Genomic DNA, 15,502 nt, shown 5'->3' with positions numbered 1-15,502 from the left:
TTTCCAACTACTAAAGACCAACCAAATTTAGAAATATAGTACAATTTTTTGCCACCACTCTAAATATCTGATTGTTCTAAATAATAATATTATGTGCCTAGAAATTTATAATTATTTTCCATTACATATACCAAGTTCATAGGATAGACACTTTTACTGTCATTTTAAGATTGAAGAAAAAAGAGAATAGAGAAGATAAGCAATTTATTTGATGTCACAGAGCTAGTGAGTGCCGAAACTAAGATTCTAACTGAAGGCTATTTAACCTAAATCTCTTGTTCTTTCTGCTATACCACTTTGATTCTTTTGGCTGATAATCTTTTAATCAACAAGAAGCATAATCTGATACTGTTCACCTCAATTATTAGGGACAAGATAAAATGGTTAACTAATTATCGACAACAACAAAAATCCTACTCCTATTCTGTACTTTTTTGAAGCAGTCAAGTTGACAATAAAATCTTAAGGGAGATGTGAATATAAGTGAGGTTTGAGGAGAAGTTTTTCCACTTATGCTCTAAACTCATGACTTGGAACAGCATGTTCTCATCTTATAATTGAATAAAATATGACTTTCAAAAGAAACAACAATTGTGAAATGTTTTGGGCCACAAAGGTACCAAATTGTGCGTTCGTGCTCAGAAACTTAGTGTTGAATTTTTTTGACAAGCACTTAGGAATTCGCAGCAAGATTTTGCTGATATTTTCAGGAATTGGAACATTGACCAACCTTGGTGAATGAGGAGGCTTTGGGAATTCTGAATCTTAATGACACACAGTGACTGCTCACAGGCACGTGTCCTAACTGAGTCACATCTGGGCAGCATGAGTGAAGGATATTGGCCAGGAAAGACTAGGCATGAAAAGGCGAGAGGGAGGATAGAAAGTCAGAAATTGATGAGAGGTGCCCCCCCAAACTGAAGAGTAGTTATCAGGTAGACACTTGGTTAAGAGATGTGTCCAAGATTCCGTTTTCAAGACTGTGAAGATTTGAGAGAGAAAATTTGCAGGAAGGGTTAAGTCCAGGCTAAGAGGGTGTTATAAACAGATGAGATGCAGGGATTGGAATTAGTCTGCAGATGCTGCAAACTTGTTTCTCTTTGTTTGGTTTTGATTGGATGATGTTTGCGTCATCTCTGCTACTTACTGTGTATGTGGACTTGAACAAAAGTTTAACTTTTCTGTGCTTCAATTTTTTCATCTCTAAAATACAGATCTTTACCTTGCAATGTGGGTGTAAAGATTAGACATGTAACATGTTGAGCACACAGTAGATTATCAATATGGAGTGGTTTTCTCCTTTCTTAAAGGACAGTTTGTCTTACCATATTAAGAGTCAGAGGCATCAATTACCTAAAACTATATAAAATAATGAAAGCTCAGAGCCCTGATTCTATTCTCACAGTATAGTTTTCATGGAGGATAAGCTAGCACACCAACACATACAACTCCTACAACCTCTGTGGGGTTGTATGAGTTAGCTGTGCCTTGGGATGAATCCAACTCTAGTTTTCGCTGTTACTACAACGCAAAATTTCATTCTGTCATTCTTACATAATGTGATCCATCCAAAAGATGGATCAACATTAACAAATCATGACTCAAAAGAAGATGAGGTGTCTCAGAGCTGTGGCAAAGCAGTGCCTAGGACCATTACCACAGATTTGTCAGGGCAATGAGTATTACTGGGTAAAGGTATTTGACCTAATCCCCAGAATAAAACACTTATAAATTCCAGGGTTTAAGCAAAGAATTTGTGAATAGCAAAAGAAGTCATTCAGCCAAGGGAAAATACTCAAAACTTTCCTCTATTACAGAGGTGCATAAGCCATGGAGCAGAGACAAATTTTCTAGTGAGAGACTGAATTTACAAATGGACAATGGCCAGACCATATATAAAAATACAACTTTGACCCATAACCTGCAGCAACCTTTGCAGGAAACCAATCCTTTTATCTACAATAAATAACTCAGAAAGCCAGCTTGCTATAAGTCTGACTTACAGGAAGCTGAATTGTTATCTCTAGTGACGAGCCAGGAAGCTAAACAGTAACTCCTGTTACAATCTGCCCAAAATAACCAAGACTTGACTAATAACTGACAACTTCTTTGATTTTTGTCCCTGTTTCCAACTGAAGACCAATCAGAAAAAGTCAAATATGCACTCCTAATCAACTTCTAGTTAGCCCACCTGCAGCTTCCCCATGCCAACAGCCTCCAATCAGGATATCTATGAAGGCTTTCCTTTTTTCTGCTATAAAGTTTCCCACTCCTCTGCCTGCTGTTGCGTCTCTGCCAAAACGCTAGTGATGGTGGCTGACTCCCTTGCTATAGCGAGCTCTGAATAAACAGCCATGGCTTGTTCTCATTTGGTTGGTTTTCCTTGATTATGTTCACACCTGTCGAAGATCTGCCAAGTCACAAAGAAAGGAGCTCAACCTTGATTACAGACTAGCTAGTTTCGACTCTTCCCAATTTACAACATTTAATACCATGCCATGCCTCTTTCATCCTGCCTATCCTTTTTCTGTCTGTATCATCTTTCCTTTCTTGATTCTTTTTGCTTATATCTGCAGTCTTTCAGGTGCCCCTTACAACTCACTTGGATAATTATAATAGTCCCTAAACCAGTCAACCTCACTTTCTTCGTGTTCTAATCTGCTTCAATCACCACTACCAGATAAATCTCAGAAAAGAACAGTTTCTATTTTGTCACTGATCTGACCAAAAACATCAAACGGGAAAATTTTCAGTCTAGGAAGACAACTAGCCTAATCAAAATCCCAGCAAGTTGTTTTGTGGATATCAACAAACTGATTCTAAAATTTATACGACTAGGCAAAAGATCCAGAATAGCTAACACAATGTTGAAAGAAAAGAACAAAGTTGGAGAACTGACACTATCCAAGTTTAAGACTTACTATAAAGCTACAGTTATCAAGTCAGTGTAGTATTGTTGAAAGAATACCCAAAAGGATCAATTGAACAGAATAGAGAGCCCAGAAATAGATCCACATATAGTCAACCGATCTTTGACAGAGGAGTAAAGGCAGTACAATGGAGCAAAGACAGTATTTTCAACAAATAGTGTTGGAACACCTGGATGTCTGCATGTAAAACAATGAATTGAGAAACAAATCTTACACGTTCACAAAAATTAACTCAAAATGGATCACAGAACTAAAAAGAAATAAGATAAGTATTTTTTTAGAAAGAAGACACTGGCTAGTAGCCACTGAAACAGGATTTCTCAAACTTGCACTACGGCACATAAAATGAAAAGGAAAAAAGTTATAACATTGAAAATAATGTTGCTTGTTTTAGAATGAATTTTTCCACTGTTTACAGGGACACTAAAGTTATATTGAAAAAAGAACAATTTGGAGGCCCACCAATGTTTGTCTTATGAAACCTCAGGAACTTCTGGTCCTCTGAAAGAACTAGAAAAATATTTTGTTCCTCACATGCCTGCTCAGGGACCAGGATACATATTTTTCTATGAACTAGAAAACATTGAAGCGATATCTCTACTGGATGAGTGTTGATGTTGGAAAAGAGAAAAGAAATTGTGACCCTTGAGTTTTATACCCATCCAAGATATCTCCTCTATGAGCAGTTAAAAAAAATATCCCAGGTATGCTAAAATCAGTAAACTTCTCTTGAACCACCCTTGGAAAAAAAATTCCATGAAGTCATACAATTGCCAACTGATTCAAAATGAACAATTCCAGAACATATAGGTCAGGTTACAGAAAGCTTAATGGAGCAGCCTTTCCTCAGTTTGTTTGACAATGTCGGTTTTCTAATTGCAAGATGCCTTGTCAGGTGGGTTTGGGAGTTCAGGGTCATGCCTGGTCCATGCTGGTTCTCACAGCAGCTCTCCTTCTGCTTCCACTCTAATCCTCATATGAGAAACATTTTTTATGCTACAAACAGATGGAATATACTGCCTGTTGGAGTACCACTAAAAACTTTGATTTACGTTATTCTGCTTGCACAATAGAAATATTTATGCCAAGAATATTACAAAATGCTGTCCTTCTTTCCATAAAATCAGAGTTGCCTAGAGACACATAAAGGCCATTGTCATTGCCAAGGAATTTGAATAATGGATTTCCACATTTTTACCACTCACGTTGAGTGATCTGAGTCATTGCACTTTTATAAGTAAAAAAAACCTGAGCCATCCACGTGCTGATATTATCTGTTCCTAATACCCTTTTCACCTCTAGTTCGTCTTCCAACTAAAATGGTTGAAAGTTTCTGTGGCAAATAGGCATAAGTATTAGCAAGTATGATCTTATTTCAACTATGAAAAACATGCATTAAAAAACCCAATAAGTAACGTGTTTTATCCTATAATTCAAAGGGAATACATTGCCTTATTAGTACTTCTTTCTGACTGGTAAGATTCAAAATTGTGGAAAAAATAGTAAAATTTTATAAATTTCCCAAGATCAGCATGATGTAGAAAAGAATATACAGATTTTTAAAAATTAGAAGAAAATACAGTGAAGTGTTAATAGCGTTTTTCTCCTTGTGGCATGACTATAAATGATTTGTTTTCGTCTTTCTATCTTTCTTCTATATTTTAAATTTTCTGTAATAAAAATAGAAAACTTTACCAAAATATGAAAAATTATATTTAAAATATTTTGTGGAAACATGGCTTTCCATCACCAGCAGAATAAACTAAACATCTTAGCTACAGACTAATGGCCTTCCACAAACGAGCTCCAACCTACCTTCTCACAATTTTATTTTTCATTTTTCACAACTACCTTTCATGCAATTTTTATTTCATTAAAAAATTAACTCTTTGTCATTTTCCATATAGACTCTTAACTTTCTTGACTCTGCGTAGTTGTTTATTCTGTTCCTGGATTTTTCTCTATGTCCAAATCATTTCAGGCTCCATTCATTTGTAGTTTTATCTATGGAATTTTTCTAAAGTAAACACCTTTCCTTCTGCATAATTCCTGTACAACTTCTTTCTTTATTCCTTATAGAATTCATTAGGCAGTGATCATCTCCTCTACTGGATATATATGTTTCCTTTGTTCTTTCATTACTTTGTTTTATCCTTCCTTCCTTCCTTCTTTCCTATTTATTTATTTTGAGGAAGATTAGCCCTGAGCTAACATGTGCTGCCAATCCTCCTCTTTTTGCTGAGGAAGACTGGCCCTGAGCTAACATTCATGTCCATCTTCCTCTATGTGTGGGATGCTTACCACAGTATGACTTGATGAGTGGTATGTAGGTCCACACCCAGGATCTGAACCAGCGAACCACAGGCTGCAGAAGCGGAATGTGCGAACTTAATTGTTACGCCACTGGGCGGGCCCCCCTTCTTTCCTATTTTTAAATAACTAATTTAGTCACTTTCCCTCTAAATTTCTCTTTTAAATATTATCTCCAAATCTACGCTCCTAGTTTTGGTATTCTGAAGGATTTAAGACTTAGACACTTGATAAATGAATGTATAGCTGAAAGAATGATTCTATCAGCTGGAGGTAGCAAGGATCCTGTATTATCTTGTCTAATTAGTCATGGAAAAGCATGATAAATATGAGGAAAATGTGAAAAGTTACCAGATAGAATATTACCTGAACTAACTGCCACCTTTGAATCCAAGTTTGAATCAGATTGAACTCAAGTTTATTTCTAGGCTTCTGATGCCTGGAGGTCAAATTTATAAAACCAGCCATTATCTGACCCTTGTGTGTGTTTAGTCATATAACAAATGATTGTTCTGTGGAACAGTGGTCATCAGGCATCCAGACACTTCCAGTTATAGGAATCTTACTACCACTGAGGAATCCTATTATATGTTTTATACATATTGGGTGAAATCTCTCCAATGTTTTTTAATAAACATACAAAAAATAAAACTAAAAAAGAAAATGCAAAAGAGATGCAAATGGGAGGGAGCAAAACTTATTACACGTTCACTAAGTGCACATTTCTGTTCATCATTTTACTTAATTCTCACTCCCAGGATGTTCTGCTCTTTAGTAAACAAAGAAGCAAGAAAAAACAAGGTGTGGTGATGAAGAAAAACGTGGTGCACTTCTTGAATGTTTAGTAAGTGTAAGTTTTGCACCCTTTAATTTGCATCCTTTTTGCATTTTCTTTTTTGCTTTATTTTTGTAAGGGTAAGTAGGTGAGGTTGGTGGGCATGAAGGGTGGGTGGCAAGAGGATTGTAAAAAGTTTAACAAAGTTTCCTTCTCTGGGAATGTTTAGGGTCTTCCCTACAAGCATTTACTATACACAATTGATATGAGCAGTGCTCTACTTGACAGAGAAAAGGAAAGAAAAGGAAACAAAGAGAAGGAAAGAACAGAGAACAGACGAGAAAAGAGAAAAAAGATGAGCAATATAAAGAGAGAATTCAGGGTGGCTTTTCTTTTTTTTTTCTGTTTGATGAGGAAGATTGACCTGAGCTAACATCTGTTGCCAATCTTCCTCTTTTTTCTTGAGGAAGATTGTCACTGAGCTAACTTGTGTGCCAATCTTCCTCTATTTTATGTGGGATGCCTCCACAGCATGGCTTGATGAGCAGTGCTAGGTCCGTGCCCGGGTTCTGAACCTGAGAACCCCAGACTGTGAAGCAGAGCACCTGCACTTAACCACTACACCACCAGGCCGGCCCATAGTGGCTTTTTTTTTTTTTTACTTCAAAGTATCTACTAATTTGAATTTAGGAAAGAGGGAACAAGGTTGAAAAATAAGAGAAGTGCAGAGGAGAAAGACAGAGGAGTACTTCAGTTCAGTGAGCAGTATAATCATTTCAATTTTACTGCTATTTATGGAGCAGCTATGACAGATCCATCACTCATTAATGAATTGGGTACAGAATTAAGAGCAGCCAAAGGAGAACGAATACACAGCCTTCTTCTTCACAGTCTTTGTCCTAGCCTGCCCGTGAACATTCCCTCTTCAAGAACTAACAAATCCAACCAGAAAGCTACAGGAGCGATTTCAAATCAAACATTCAAAACATGAACTCTCTCTTCCAATTTTATTCATTATTATTTATCACAGAATCTGAGTGTAAACTATAGCTATAAAAATGTAGCTTTTCGTTTACTTACATCTTATTACATTTGACTTTAAATATGTTCTTTTCAAAATAAAACTTCCTTTAAAAGTTCTGCATAATTCTGACTTTTTTGCCAAGTCAGCCTACTTCAGCCAGAGGAAAAAAAATGCCCTAGTTTTCTCCTTAACAAGACAGGAAGCATTTCCTGGAGATTAATCACTGTTTTGACTTGCAAAATTAGGAAGTTTGAGAGAAGTTAGTAGTAGGTTGTATCACCCTACTTTGGACTTTGAATTTTTGGCAATGGTCCTGCTGCCATTTGGATGAAAGCAATCATGAGTCAAGCTGCGGATGATCTAAACAAACACTGTCACCCTATAAAAGTTGAGCTCCAGAGGATGGGCTAGAAGCTAGGCAAAGAGCAAGGCATTAAGGCAACGTAGAGCTGAGTAAAGCCATCGGAAATGAAGAATCTTCCAATTCTGCTGTTACTATGCGTGGCAGCGTGCTCAGCCTATCCGTTGGACAGATCTGCAAGGGACGAGGATAGCAACATGGACCTTCTTCAGGTAATTAATGGATACAGCCCTCACACTCATTGACAGGAGCATGCAGGGAAACCCTCTCTACTTTGCATTCATAAAACTCACACAGAATGGTTTGAGCTTACTGGGTAGGAATAGTTCAAGGACTGAGAGTTAAAAAGTGTTGGAAGTGGAAAGGGCCCCAGTATCATGCTGTTGGGGTCCTCCTTTCATGTAGGAAGAAACAAAGGATAGAAACATTAGATGTTTTCCTAACATCACGCAACAGCACTGGGGCTTCAGGAAATTAATAACAAGTGAAGAGTATATAAAACACTTGCATTGGAACTTCTTTAGGTATTTTAATCCAATGTAAGTTTAGCTAGATATTTATATTGCTAGTGTCATGTTTAGACATAGAGATTTGTCCAATTTTTTTCTTAAGCCAGGTCCTTGTGAGAAGCATAATGTAGAAAATTGAAGGAATTGAATAAATTTACCTGAAATATACAATTATGTCCCAAAAAGCTTGATTGTTTTGTTTTTCTCTTTTAAGTTCACTGGATATATATTACAATTTCCCCCTCTTTTTCATTGCTTTGCTAGTAAACTAAGCTGCAGAGATTAATAAGTCACAAAGATAAAACAAAAGTGAGGAGGAGTCTGTAATTAAAGAATTAAACATACATGACATTTACTTTGATTTCAGCAAACTACAGGAATACCTCAAATAGAGGAAGTGAGCAACTACACAAATTTACTATAAAGGCTAAAAATCGTAAGAATGACCTAAAAACTATACTTGTTATTCTATTAGGACTACCTAGAAAAATACTACGACCTTGGAAAAGAAATGAGACAATATGTTAGAAGAAAGGACAGTGGTCCTATTGTTAAAAAAATTCAAGAAATGCAGAAGTTCCTGGGGTTGAAGGTGACAGGAAAGCTGGACTCTGACACTGTGGAGGTGATGCACAAATCCAGATGCGGAGTTCCTGATGTCGGTCACTTCACTACATTTCCTGGCATGCCAAAGTGGAGCAAAACTCACCTTACTTACAGGTAATAGGCCCAAAGAGGTTTTGACATAATATTGAAAGTTTATAAATCACTATCACAGGAGAAAATATCTTCAATCTTTTTTCATACAGGATTGTGAATTATACACAGGATTTGCCAAGAGATGCTGTTGATTCTGACGTTGAGAAAGCTCTGAAAATCTGGGAGGAGGTGACTCCACTTACATTCTCCAGGGTTTATGAAGGAGAGGCTGACATAATGATCACTTTTGCAGTTCGAGGTAAAAAACAAACACAAACAAGAAAAACAAGAAATGCATCCATTTATCTGGTGTTGTTTCACTGGAAAATGTTCCAAAGAGATTCTAATTACCTATCTTTCCAATAAAAATATTTTCTCTATTAGAACATGGAGATTTTTTTCCTTTTGATGGACCTGGAAAAGTTTTGGCTCATGCCTATCCACCTGGGCCAGGGATGAATGGAGATGCTCATTTTGATGATGATGAACACTGGACGAAGGATGCATCAGGTTAGTTACACATCTCTCAGAAAGCTTTTGATGTTGATTTTTTTTTTATTTGGAAAACTCTTAATAACTAAGTATATTCAATAAATGGGATGTTCTGGATTTCCCAATGGGTCAAAGATCAGCAGAATATATTTTTGTTTCAATTATTGTTGAAAACATTTTCAGATGTTTAAAAAGTTTATTCTCAGTCTTGCTAAGCTCAACATAGGAAGCATCATTAAGTATTTCTTTGATGATTGTAGTTCTTGTGCGATCTTGGGACCACCATTAAAAACATTTCTTTGGGCCCTGCCTGGTGGCACAGTGGTTAAGTTCACACGTGCCACTTCAGCACCCCACGGTTCGCCAGTTCAGATCCCGGGTGTGGTCCTATGCAGTGCTTGTCAAGCCATGTTGTGGCAGGCATCCCACATATAAAGTAGAGGAAGATGGGCACAGATGTTAGCTCAGGGCCAGTCTTCCTCAGCAAAAAAAGAGAAGAATTGGCAGCAGATGTTAGCTCAGAGCTAATCTTCCTCAAAAAGAAAATTTCTCATTATGTCAGAGTGCTGATATCTAAGGGATAGTATATTGCATTGAATCTACACTAACATGAATGCTGGATATTGCTTATACCCAAATGGTGGAAATTTCCCCTAATCACTTCTTTACTCTTCAAAATAGAAATGAGATTTAAATTCCAGAAACTGAGATTCCCATTTAGATTTTTCTGGTTAAATCAACATTTTACTCTCTCTAGGTTACGAAGAGTTTTTACAGACTTATTCTGAAGGAAAGGATTAACTTCCAAATACAGTGTCCAAACCACTTATGTAGAAGAGTATTACTCAGCTTGTAACTGTATACTTTGAGAAATGGCTTCCAAAGTTTTCAGACAATTGGCTGAAATGAATAATACCATCTCTGAAATTTAGTCAGGATTTATAATTAAAATGCAAACAGAATCTCCGTAGAGAGTGCAAATGTGGGGTTAGTGCTAGATAAAATTCTTGGTTTGATTGAATTAACAACTTCTTCTTGCAAAGTCTGAAACGGAAACTTTGCTAGGATCACAAGTTACACAAATAAGCCCTACAAAAGTAAAGTCGACTTACTTGTTATGTCAATTATAATTACCCAATGCCTTCCAATTTCAGCATTATGTTGTTTTAATAATGTGAAGAAAAAAATCTGAATACAGCTAGTGCTTATGTCATTATGCAAAATCTCTTTTGTGACAAATCCTAGACGTGATCCGTCATGTTGTGTTTTAAACCAATCTTGCAAATTCTATGACATCTATTCCTATTAATATTTTTGGACCTAATATGTACTTAATAATGATCATGAGCCTGAAAAATTATCCAGGCAATATTCCAACGAAAAATAACAGGAGTAAGATTGTTTAAGGATTTCCGATTGAGATGAATAAAGTGTGATTCATTTAACTGAGACTGCGACCAGCACATGTGACACATTGAAACACTGTTTATCTTTCCATTGACAAAGAGAAATATTTACTGACGTGCTAAACAAGCGGGTTCATTCCATTCTAGAGAACAAGAAAAGGGGCGAGTTTCTCATGCTGTTAATAGAATCCGAGGCTGGACAGGGGAGTAGTTGCATATGGCTGGACACTTTGTCTCCAAGATTGATTTCAAGAAAGAGCCTTGAAAAACACTTGGCTTTCCATTAAGGGTGTAATCAAAGCAACAAATTGATCAGTTAATGAAAAAGCAAGGCAAAAAAAACCCTTGTGTGCTTCCAGGAAGTAAACAAATATAATACACAGCTGACCTATGTAAAGTCCATGTATTTAAGGTATAAGCAACTACTATTTTTGATTTCTTAAATAGGGATCAATTTTCTCCTTGTTGCTGCTCACGAACTTGGTCATTCCCTGGGTCTCTATCACTCGACCAACACCGAAGCTTTGATGTACCCACTCTACAATACACTCAAAGGCCCGGCCCGGGTCCGCCTTTCTCAAGATGATGTGACTGGCATTCAATCCCTCTATGGTGAGTGATGCTGGAAAAATTAGGCATTGTAGCTTTGCAATGATGGTCTTCAGGAAAGCTCTAAAATGCTGCATAAAGCATTTGCAATTCAACTCAAATCACTTTGAGAATGTTTGGAAAGCACATAAATTGACAGGAGCACCACATTTCTCCTAATGTTTGTGTCCTGGCATCTGTTCCCTTTAGGACCTCCCCCTGCCTCTCCTGATAGCCCCGTGGAGCCCAGTGAACCTGAGCCTCCGGCCCCTGGAACACTAGCCATGTGCGATCCTGCTTTGTCCTTTGATGCAATCAGCACTCTGAGAGGAGAAATTCTGTTCTTTAAAGACAGGTCAGACCAGAAAAATTACATTTTCCCATCTATTCTTTTAATGTACAATGCTTAGAAAGGAAAACAAACAGAAATTTGATAGAGATTTTTGAACGTTTAAAACAAAAATGCTTTCTCTAAACTTGAAATCATTCTAGTGCTGCACGTTCCACATTTTCCTAAAACTGTCAAGTTCACCTCCAAAGAACTTATACAGGATGATTTGATCCTTGTCCTCGAATTGTCATTCCCAAGTGTTGTAAGTCATGCTTGCTTTTCAAAAGGCACATGAATTTAGAATGAGAATTTTATCGTTACCTCCTTTAAAAACGACACCAGGATAGCATTACATTATGAGGGGATGGGGAAAGATGAGTGAGGCAGGACAATGAGGAAAATATGCTAAAAGTGAAAGACTGTTTCTCAATTTTCATTTTTTTTTCACATATATTTCAGATATTTTTGGCGCAAAACCTTCAGGACACTTGTCCCTGAATTTCATCCGATCTCTTCGTTTTGGCCATCTCTTCCTTCAGGCATAGATGCTGCATATGAAGTGACTAGCAGAGACAGTGTTTTCATTTTTAAAGGTAATTATGATGTAATAATTTCTTTAATTGATGAAATAAACCCTCCCACAGGAAAACTAAACAGGACTTTAATTTTCTCTATGACAAATTTTGTCCACTTCATTACTTTAGGTGATGAAGAAATAACTGGGACTGGTATTATTTTATTTATATTTTACAGATGATAAAAGTGAACACAGGAATGCAAATTGCTCAGAGTTGTAAATTCCCTTGTTTGATCTGTGTTCATTCACTCGATCTGCACATTTTTGTCAAATGCCCACTCTGAGATGGTGACTAAATCTAAAATTCTGGCTTCCTCTTTATGATGAAAATCAAAGGTGCTAAAAAGTCTTTCTAAAACCCAAAGGCTTAGCTGTTATAAATTCAATTGTGATTCTACATTATTTTTTTTTAACAGGAAATAAGTTCTGGGCCATCAGAGGAAATGAGGAACAAGCGGGTTACCCGAGAGGCATCCACACTCTGGGTTTCCCTCCAACAGTAAGGAAAATAGACGCAGCCATTTTTGATAAGGAAAAGCAGAAAACATACTTCTTTGTAGAGGACAAATACTGGAGGTAAGATGCGTTTGGAGTGACTTTGTATGAACCTAATTGGGGAAATTATTTTCTTTCTTGAAGGAAATCCCCTGCCTCACTCTTAGTCTCGCTTCTCTCTCAGTAGGAAGGACGGGGCCTTAGACAACTGTGGGAAAGTGCTTACTTTCAAATATAGAAGCATCTGATAACAGGGGTTCTTAAGCGCCCCTGTTTTGAGTCCCACGTGCCACAGGCTAGAGCTTCCCGCTGTGCTATTGCCCTGCTTGCTTGGATAGCCCTCTTTTTCCCTCCCCTTACCCAAATCCCACCCATCCTTCAAGTCCTATATGATTCTCAAGGGCTTCTCTTACCCTCACCCATTCTTTACCTCTGCCTGTTTAAGAGGATGATGAGCAGTAACAGTCCGGTTTCATGGATAGAACCTGGGACTCACAGAGAGACTGATTCCTGGGCCATCTGCCCAGACACTGAGACATCTGGGCAGACCAACCAAGGTCGAGCCAATAAGTCCAAAACACGTTTACTGTGTTTTACTTCTCGTTCCAATCCTTTTTTCCAAGGAGGCTGCCATATGAAATCCAGATGTGCAGGTTGGGGAGGGCACATATGAGCCAACGAAGGTAGAGAAATTGAAATTTGTATTTATTTGAGATGAATGATTCAATTCACTTTAGGTATCTATTCACACCTTAATGACTTTGTGATAGAAAGATGATTAAGGTTCTTTCTGCCCAGGCTTAAGAAATATGATAACAAACAGCATCTGCCAAATCAGGATGTTGCCTCTGTTCCTGGTGGAGATACAGTTTTAAGAGCTAAATTTGCAGTACCATTAAAGTCACATATTTCTGTAGTGCTAAACATGTTTGACATTTATTTGCAGTACTAGGAAAGTTTACTAGAATTCCACATTAAACCTAATGTAATTTATGAATTTTGGTAACATGGCCTCCATGTAATGCTGAACTGTGTTTCTTTTACTTGGTGCAGATTTGATGAGAAGAGACAATCTATGGAGCCAGGCTATCCCAAGCAAATAGCAGAAGACTTTCCAGGGATTGACTCAAAGCTTGATGCTGCTTTTGAATCATTTGGTAAGAGGATACTTATTTTGTTGTCAATACGGTACTTGAAACATTCTATGGTATCAGAGGGAAGAGGAGAATTGAAATAATTTTTAATAACAGGTTTTCTTTAACCCATTCCCTCCTTCTTTCCCTAAATTTCAACTTACCAATTTTGTACTAATTATAGGACTACTTCATAAAAGTTTTGAGTCATAAAGATAATTAACACAAATTTCCGTACTCTATTTTACACGCGCAGGTAAAACCAAAGTGCTCAAGTGTCACTTCCTTACACTTAGAGTTATTACCTTTCAGATTCCCATGTCGTAATAAAAAATCTCCTCAAGTGGTGCATCCAAGTTTAGTACTGGCTGGCTGGCCTCTCCTCTGCTCCATCCTATTGCTGCTACCAATTCTCAGGGAGATTTTCTCTGTCTTTCCTGAAGAGTCAGTCATTGCCCACGTTAGTCAATTGCAAATACTTATCTTTCCAAGTGCCCAAAGTTAAAAAAAAAAAAAAAGATTGTTTTTTTTTCCTAGTCAAGGATGGGTGGGTGGAGGCTGATGATCTTTACTGAAGGGTAACCTGAGCACCATGATGGCAGAGCCATGGAGGGTCCTCTGGTGTTCTGAAAGACTTACTGTGCTTCTCTGAGAACAGAAATGCCCCTCAGGCTGCAATATAGGGAAAGGGGAGGAGGAGCATTGGGAAGACAGAAAGTAAAGAGATTGTAGATTCCAAAGAAGCAGAAAATTGTATCTGATTGGAAGCAGAATACCTTGATAGCCCGGAGCCTGGCTTTGCTGTCAGATAGAGCTGGAATGGAGCGCTGTCTTCATCCCTTCCTTGTTGAGTGAACTTGGGAAAGCAACTAAATGTGTCCAAATCTCAACTTGCTCATCTGTAAAATCAAGTAGATACACTTACCTCATAGGATTGTTGTAGAAATAAATGGTAAAAAAAAAAAAAAACCAACATGTAAAACGCTTATCATAATCCCTGGCACATTAGTAAATCTCTATAAGCACTTCTTTTTTAGTTATCTATTATTCTGTGTTTTGCATGTTGCCAAATTTATTTGTTTGAAAAAATATTTCACTTTCTCTTGTCTGTATTTGCAGGGTTTTTCTATTTCTTCAGTGGATCTTCACAGTTTGAATTTGACCCAAATGCAAAGAAAGTGACACATGTTCTCAAGAGTAATAGCTGGTTTAATTGCTAGCAGAGATGCTTAGCAGGCACAACATGGACATTTTAAATGAAGCTAATAATTCTGCACCTGAGTCTTTGTGAACTGGAATTCGTTTTCTTCTGCATGTGCAGTGACTGAGAACATAAGTGTGAACTGTGTGTCTTGCCAGTCAGCTTCATATATTACAGGGCATTCAGACGGGCTGCCGAGCTTTGTCACATGGAGTCACCTTCCATAGGAGAAAGGAGACACTCGTGTGCAACAGACAAGTAACTGTATATTTATAGACTATTTGCTTGTTATTTAATAAAGAGGACTTGTCAGTTATTTTATTTTATTGTTTTGTTTGTTTGTTTGTTTCAAGAACACATCATCCTCACAATCTTGGGCACATTCTGTACTGAGCAGAAGATAGCCTGAGATCCTCAGACACTGTTAGGATTAGGGTCTCCATGGCTGGGGCCTCACAATGGGCTCTTCTAGAACTGAAGACAATCTACTACTTGCCCTACTTGCTTATTTCCACCACCCAAACATCATACTGTTTCTGAAACCTCCTAAGAGAAAGACTAGGAAAGTTGTCACCTTGTAGGGCAGGCTCTGGAAAAAAATCATGAAGCAGAATCCTATGATTATAGCAAATAACCTGGTCCACACCCCTCATTTTTCAGGTGGGGAGATC

The 15,502-nt window shown here is 37.5% G+C and overlaps 1 protein-coding gene across 1 annotated transcript; it reads left to right on the top strand.

Annotated features, from left to right (window-relative positions):
- The first annotated feature begins 6,815 nt into the window (after positions 1-6,815).
- LOC103552637 (stromelysin-1) lies at positions 6,816-15,152 on the top strand. Its single transcript, XM_008522765.2, has 10 exons — positions 6,816-7,612; positions 8,385-8,629; positions 8,719-8,867; positions 8,993-9,118; positions 10,954-11,118; positions 11,305-11,449; positions 11,885-12,018; positions 12,419-12,578; positions 13,551-13,654; positions 14,750-15,152. Exons 1-10 carry the CDS (start codon positions 7,508-7,510, stop codon positions 14,848-14,850), a joined length of 1,434 nt encoding a protein of 477 aa, XP_008520987.2. The 5' UTR covers positions 6,816-7,507; the 3' UTR covers positions 14,851-15,152.
- The last annotated feature ends 350 nt before the right edge of the window (positions 15,153-15,502 follow it).

The sequence above is a fragment of the Equus przewalskii genome, chromosome 6 (assembly GCF_037783145.1).
Source record: "Equus przewalskii isolate Varuska chromosome 6, EquPr2, whole genome shotgun sequence".
Taxonomy (NCBI): Eukaryota; Metazoa; Chordata; class Mammalia; order Perissodactyla; family Equidae; genus Equus; species Equus przewalskii.
Note: the sequence above shows the minus strand (reverse complement) of the source record. Positions and strands in the feature narration are given on the sequence as shown.

Coding starts and splice junctions, on each gene's coding strand:
- LOC103552637 (XM_008522765.2), top strand. CDS start 7,508: ATGAAGAATCTTCCAATTCTGCTGTTACTATGCGTGGCAGCGTGCTCA. Junction 9,119..10,953: donor CTGGACGAAGGATGCATCAG/GTTAGTTACACA, acceptor TTTCTTAAATAG/GGATCAATTTTCTCCTTGTT. Junction 13,655..14,749: donor TGCTGCTTTTGAATCATTTG/GTAAGAGGATAC, acceptor CTGTATTTGCAG/GGTTTTTCTATTTCTTCAGT.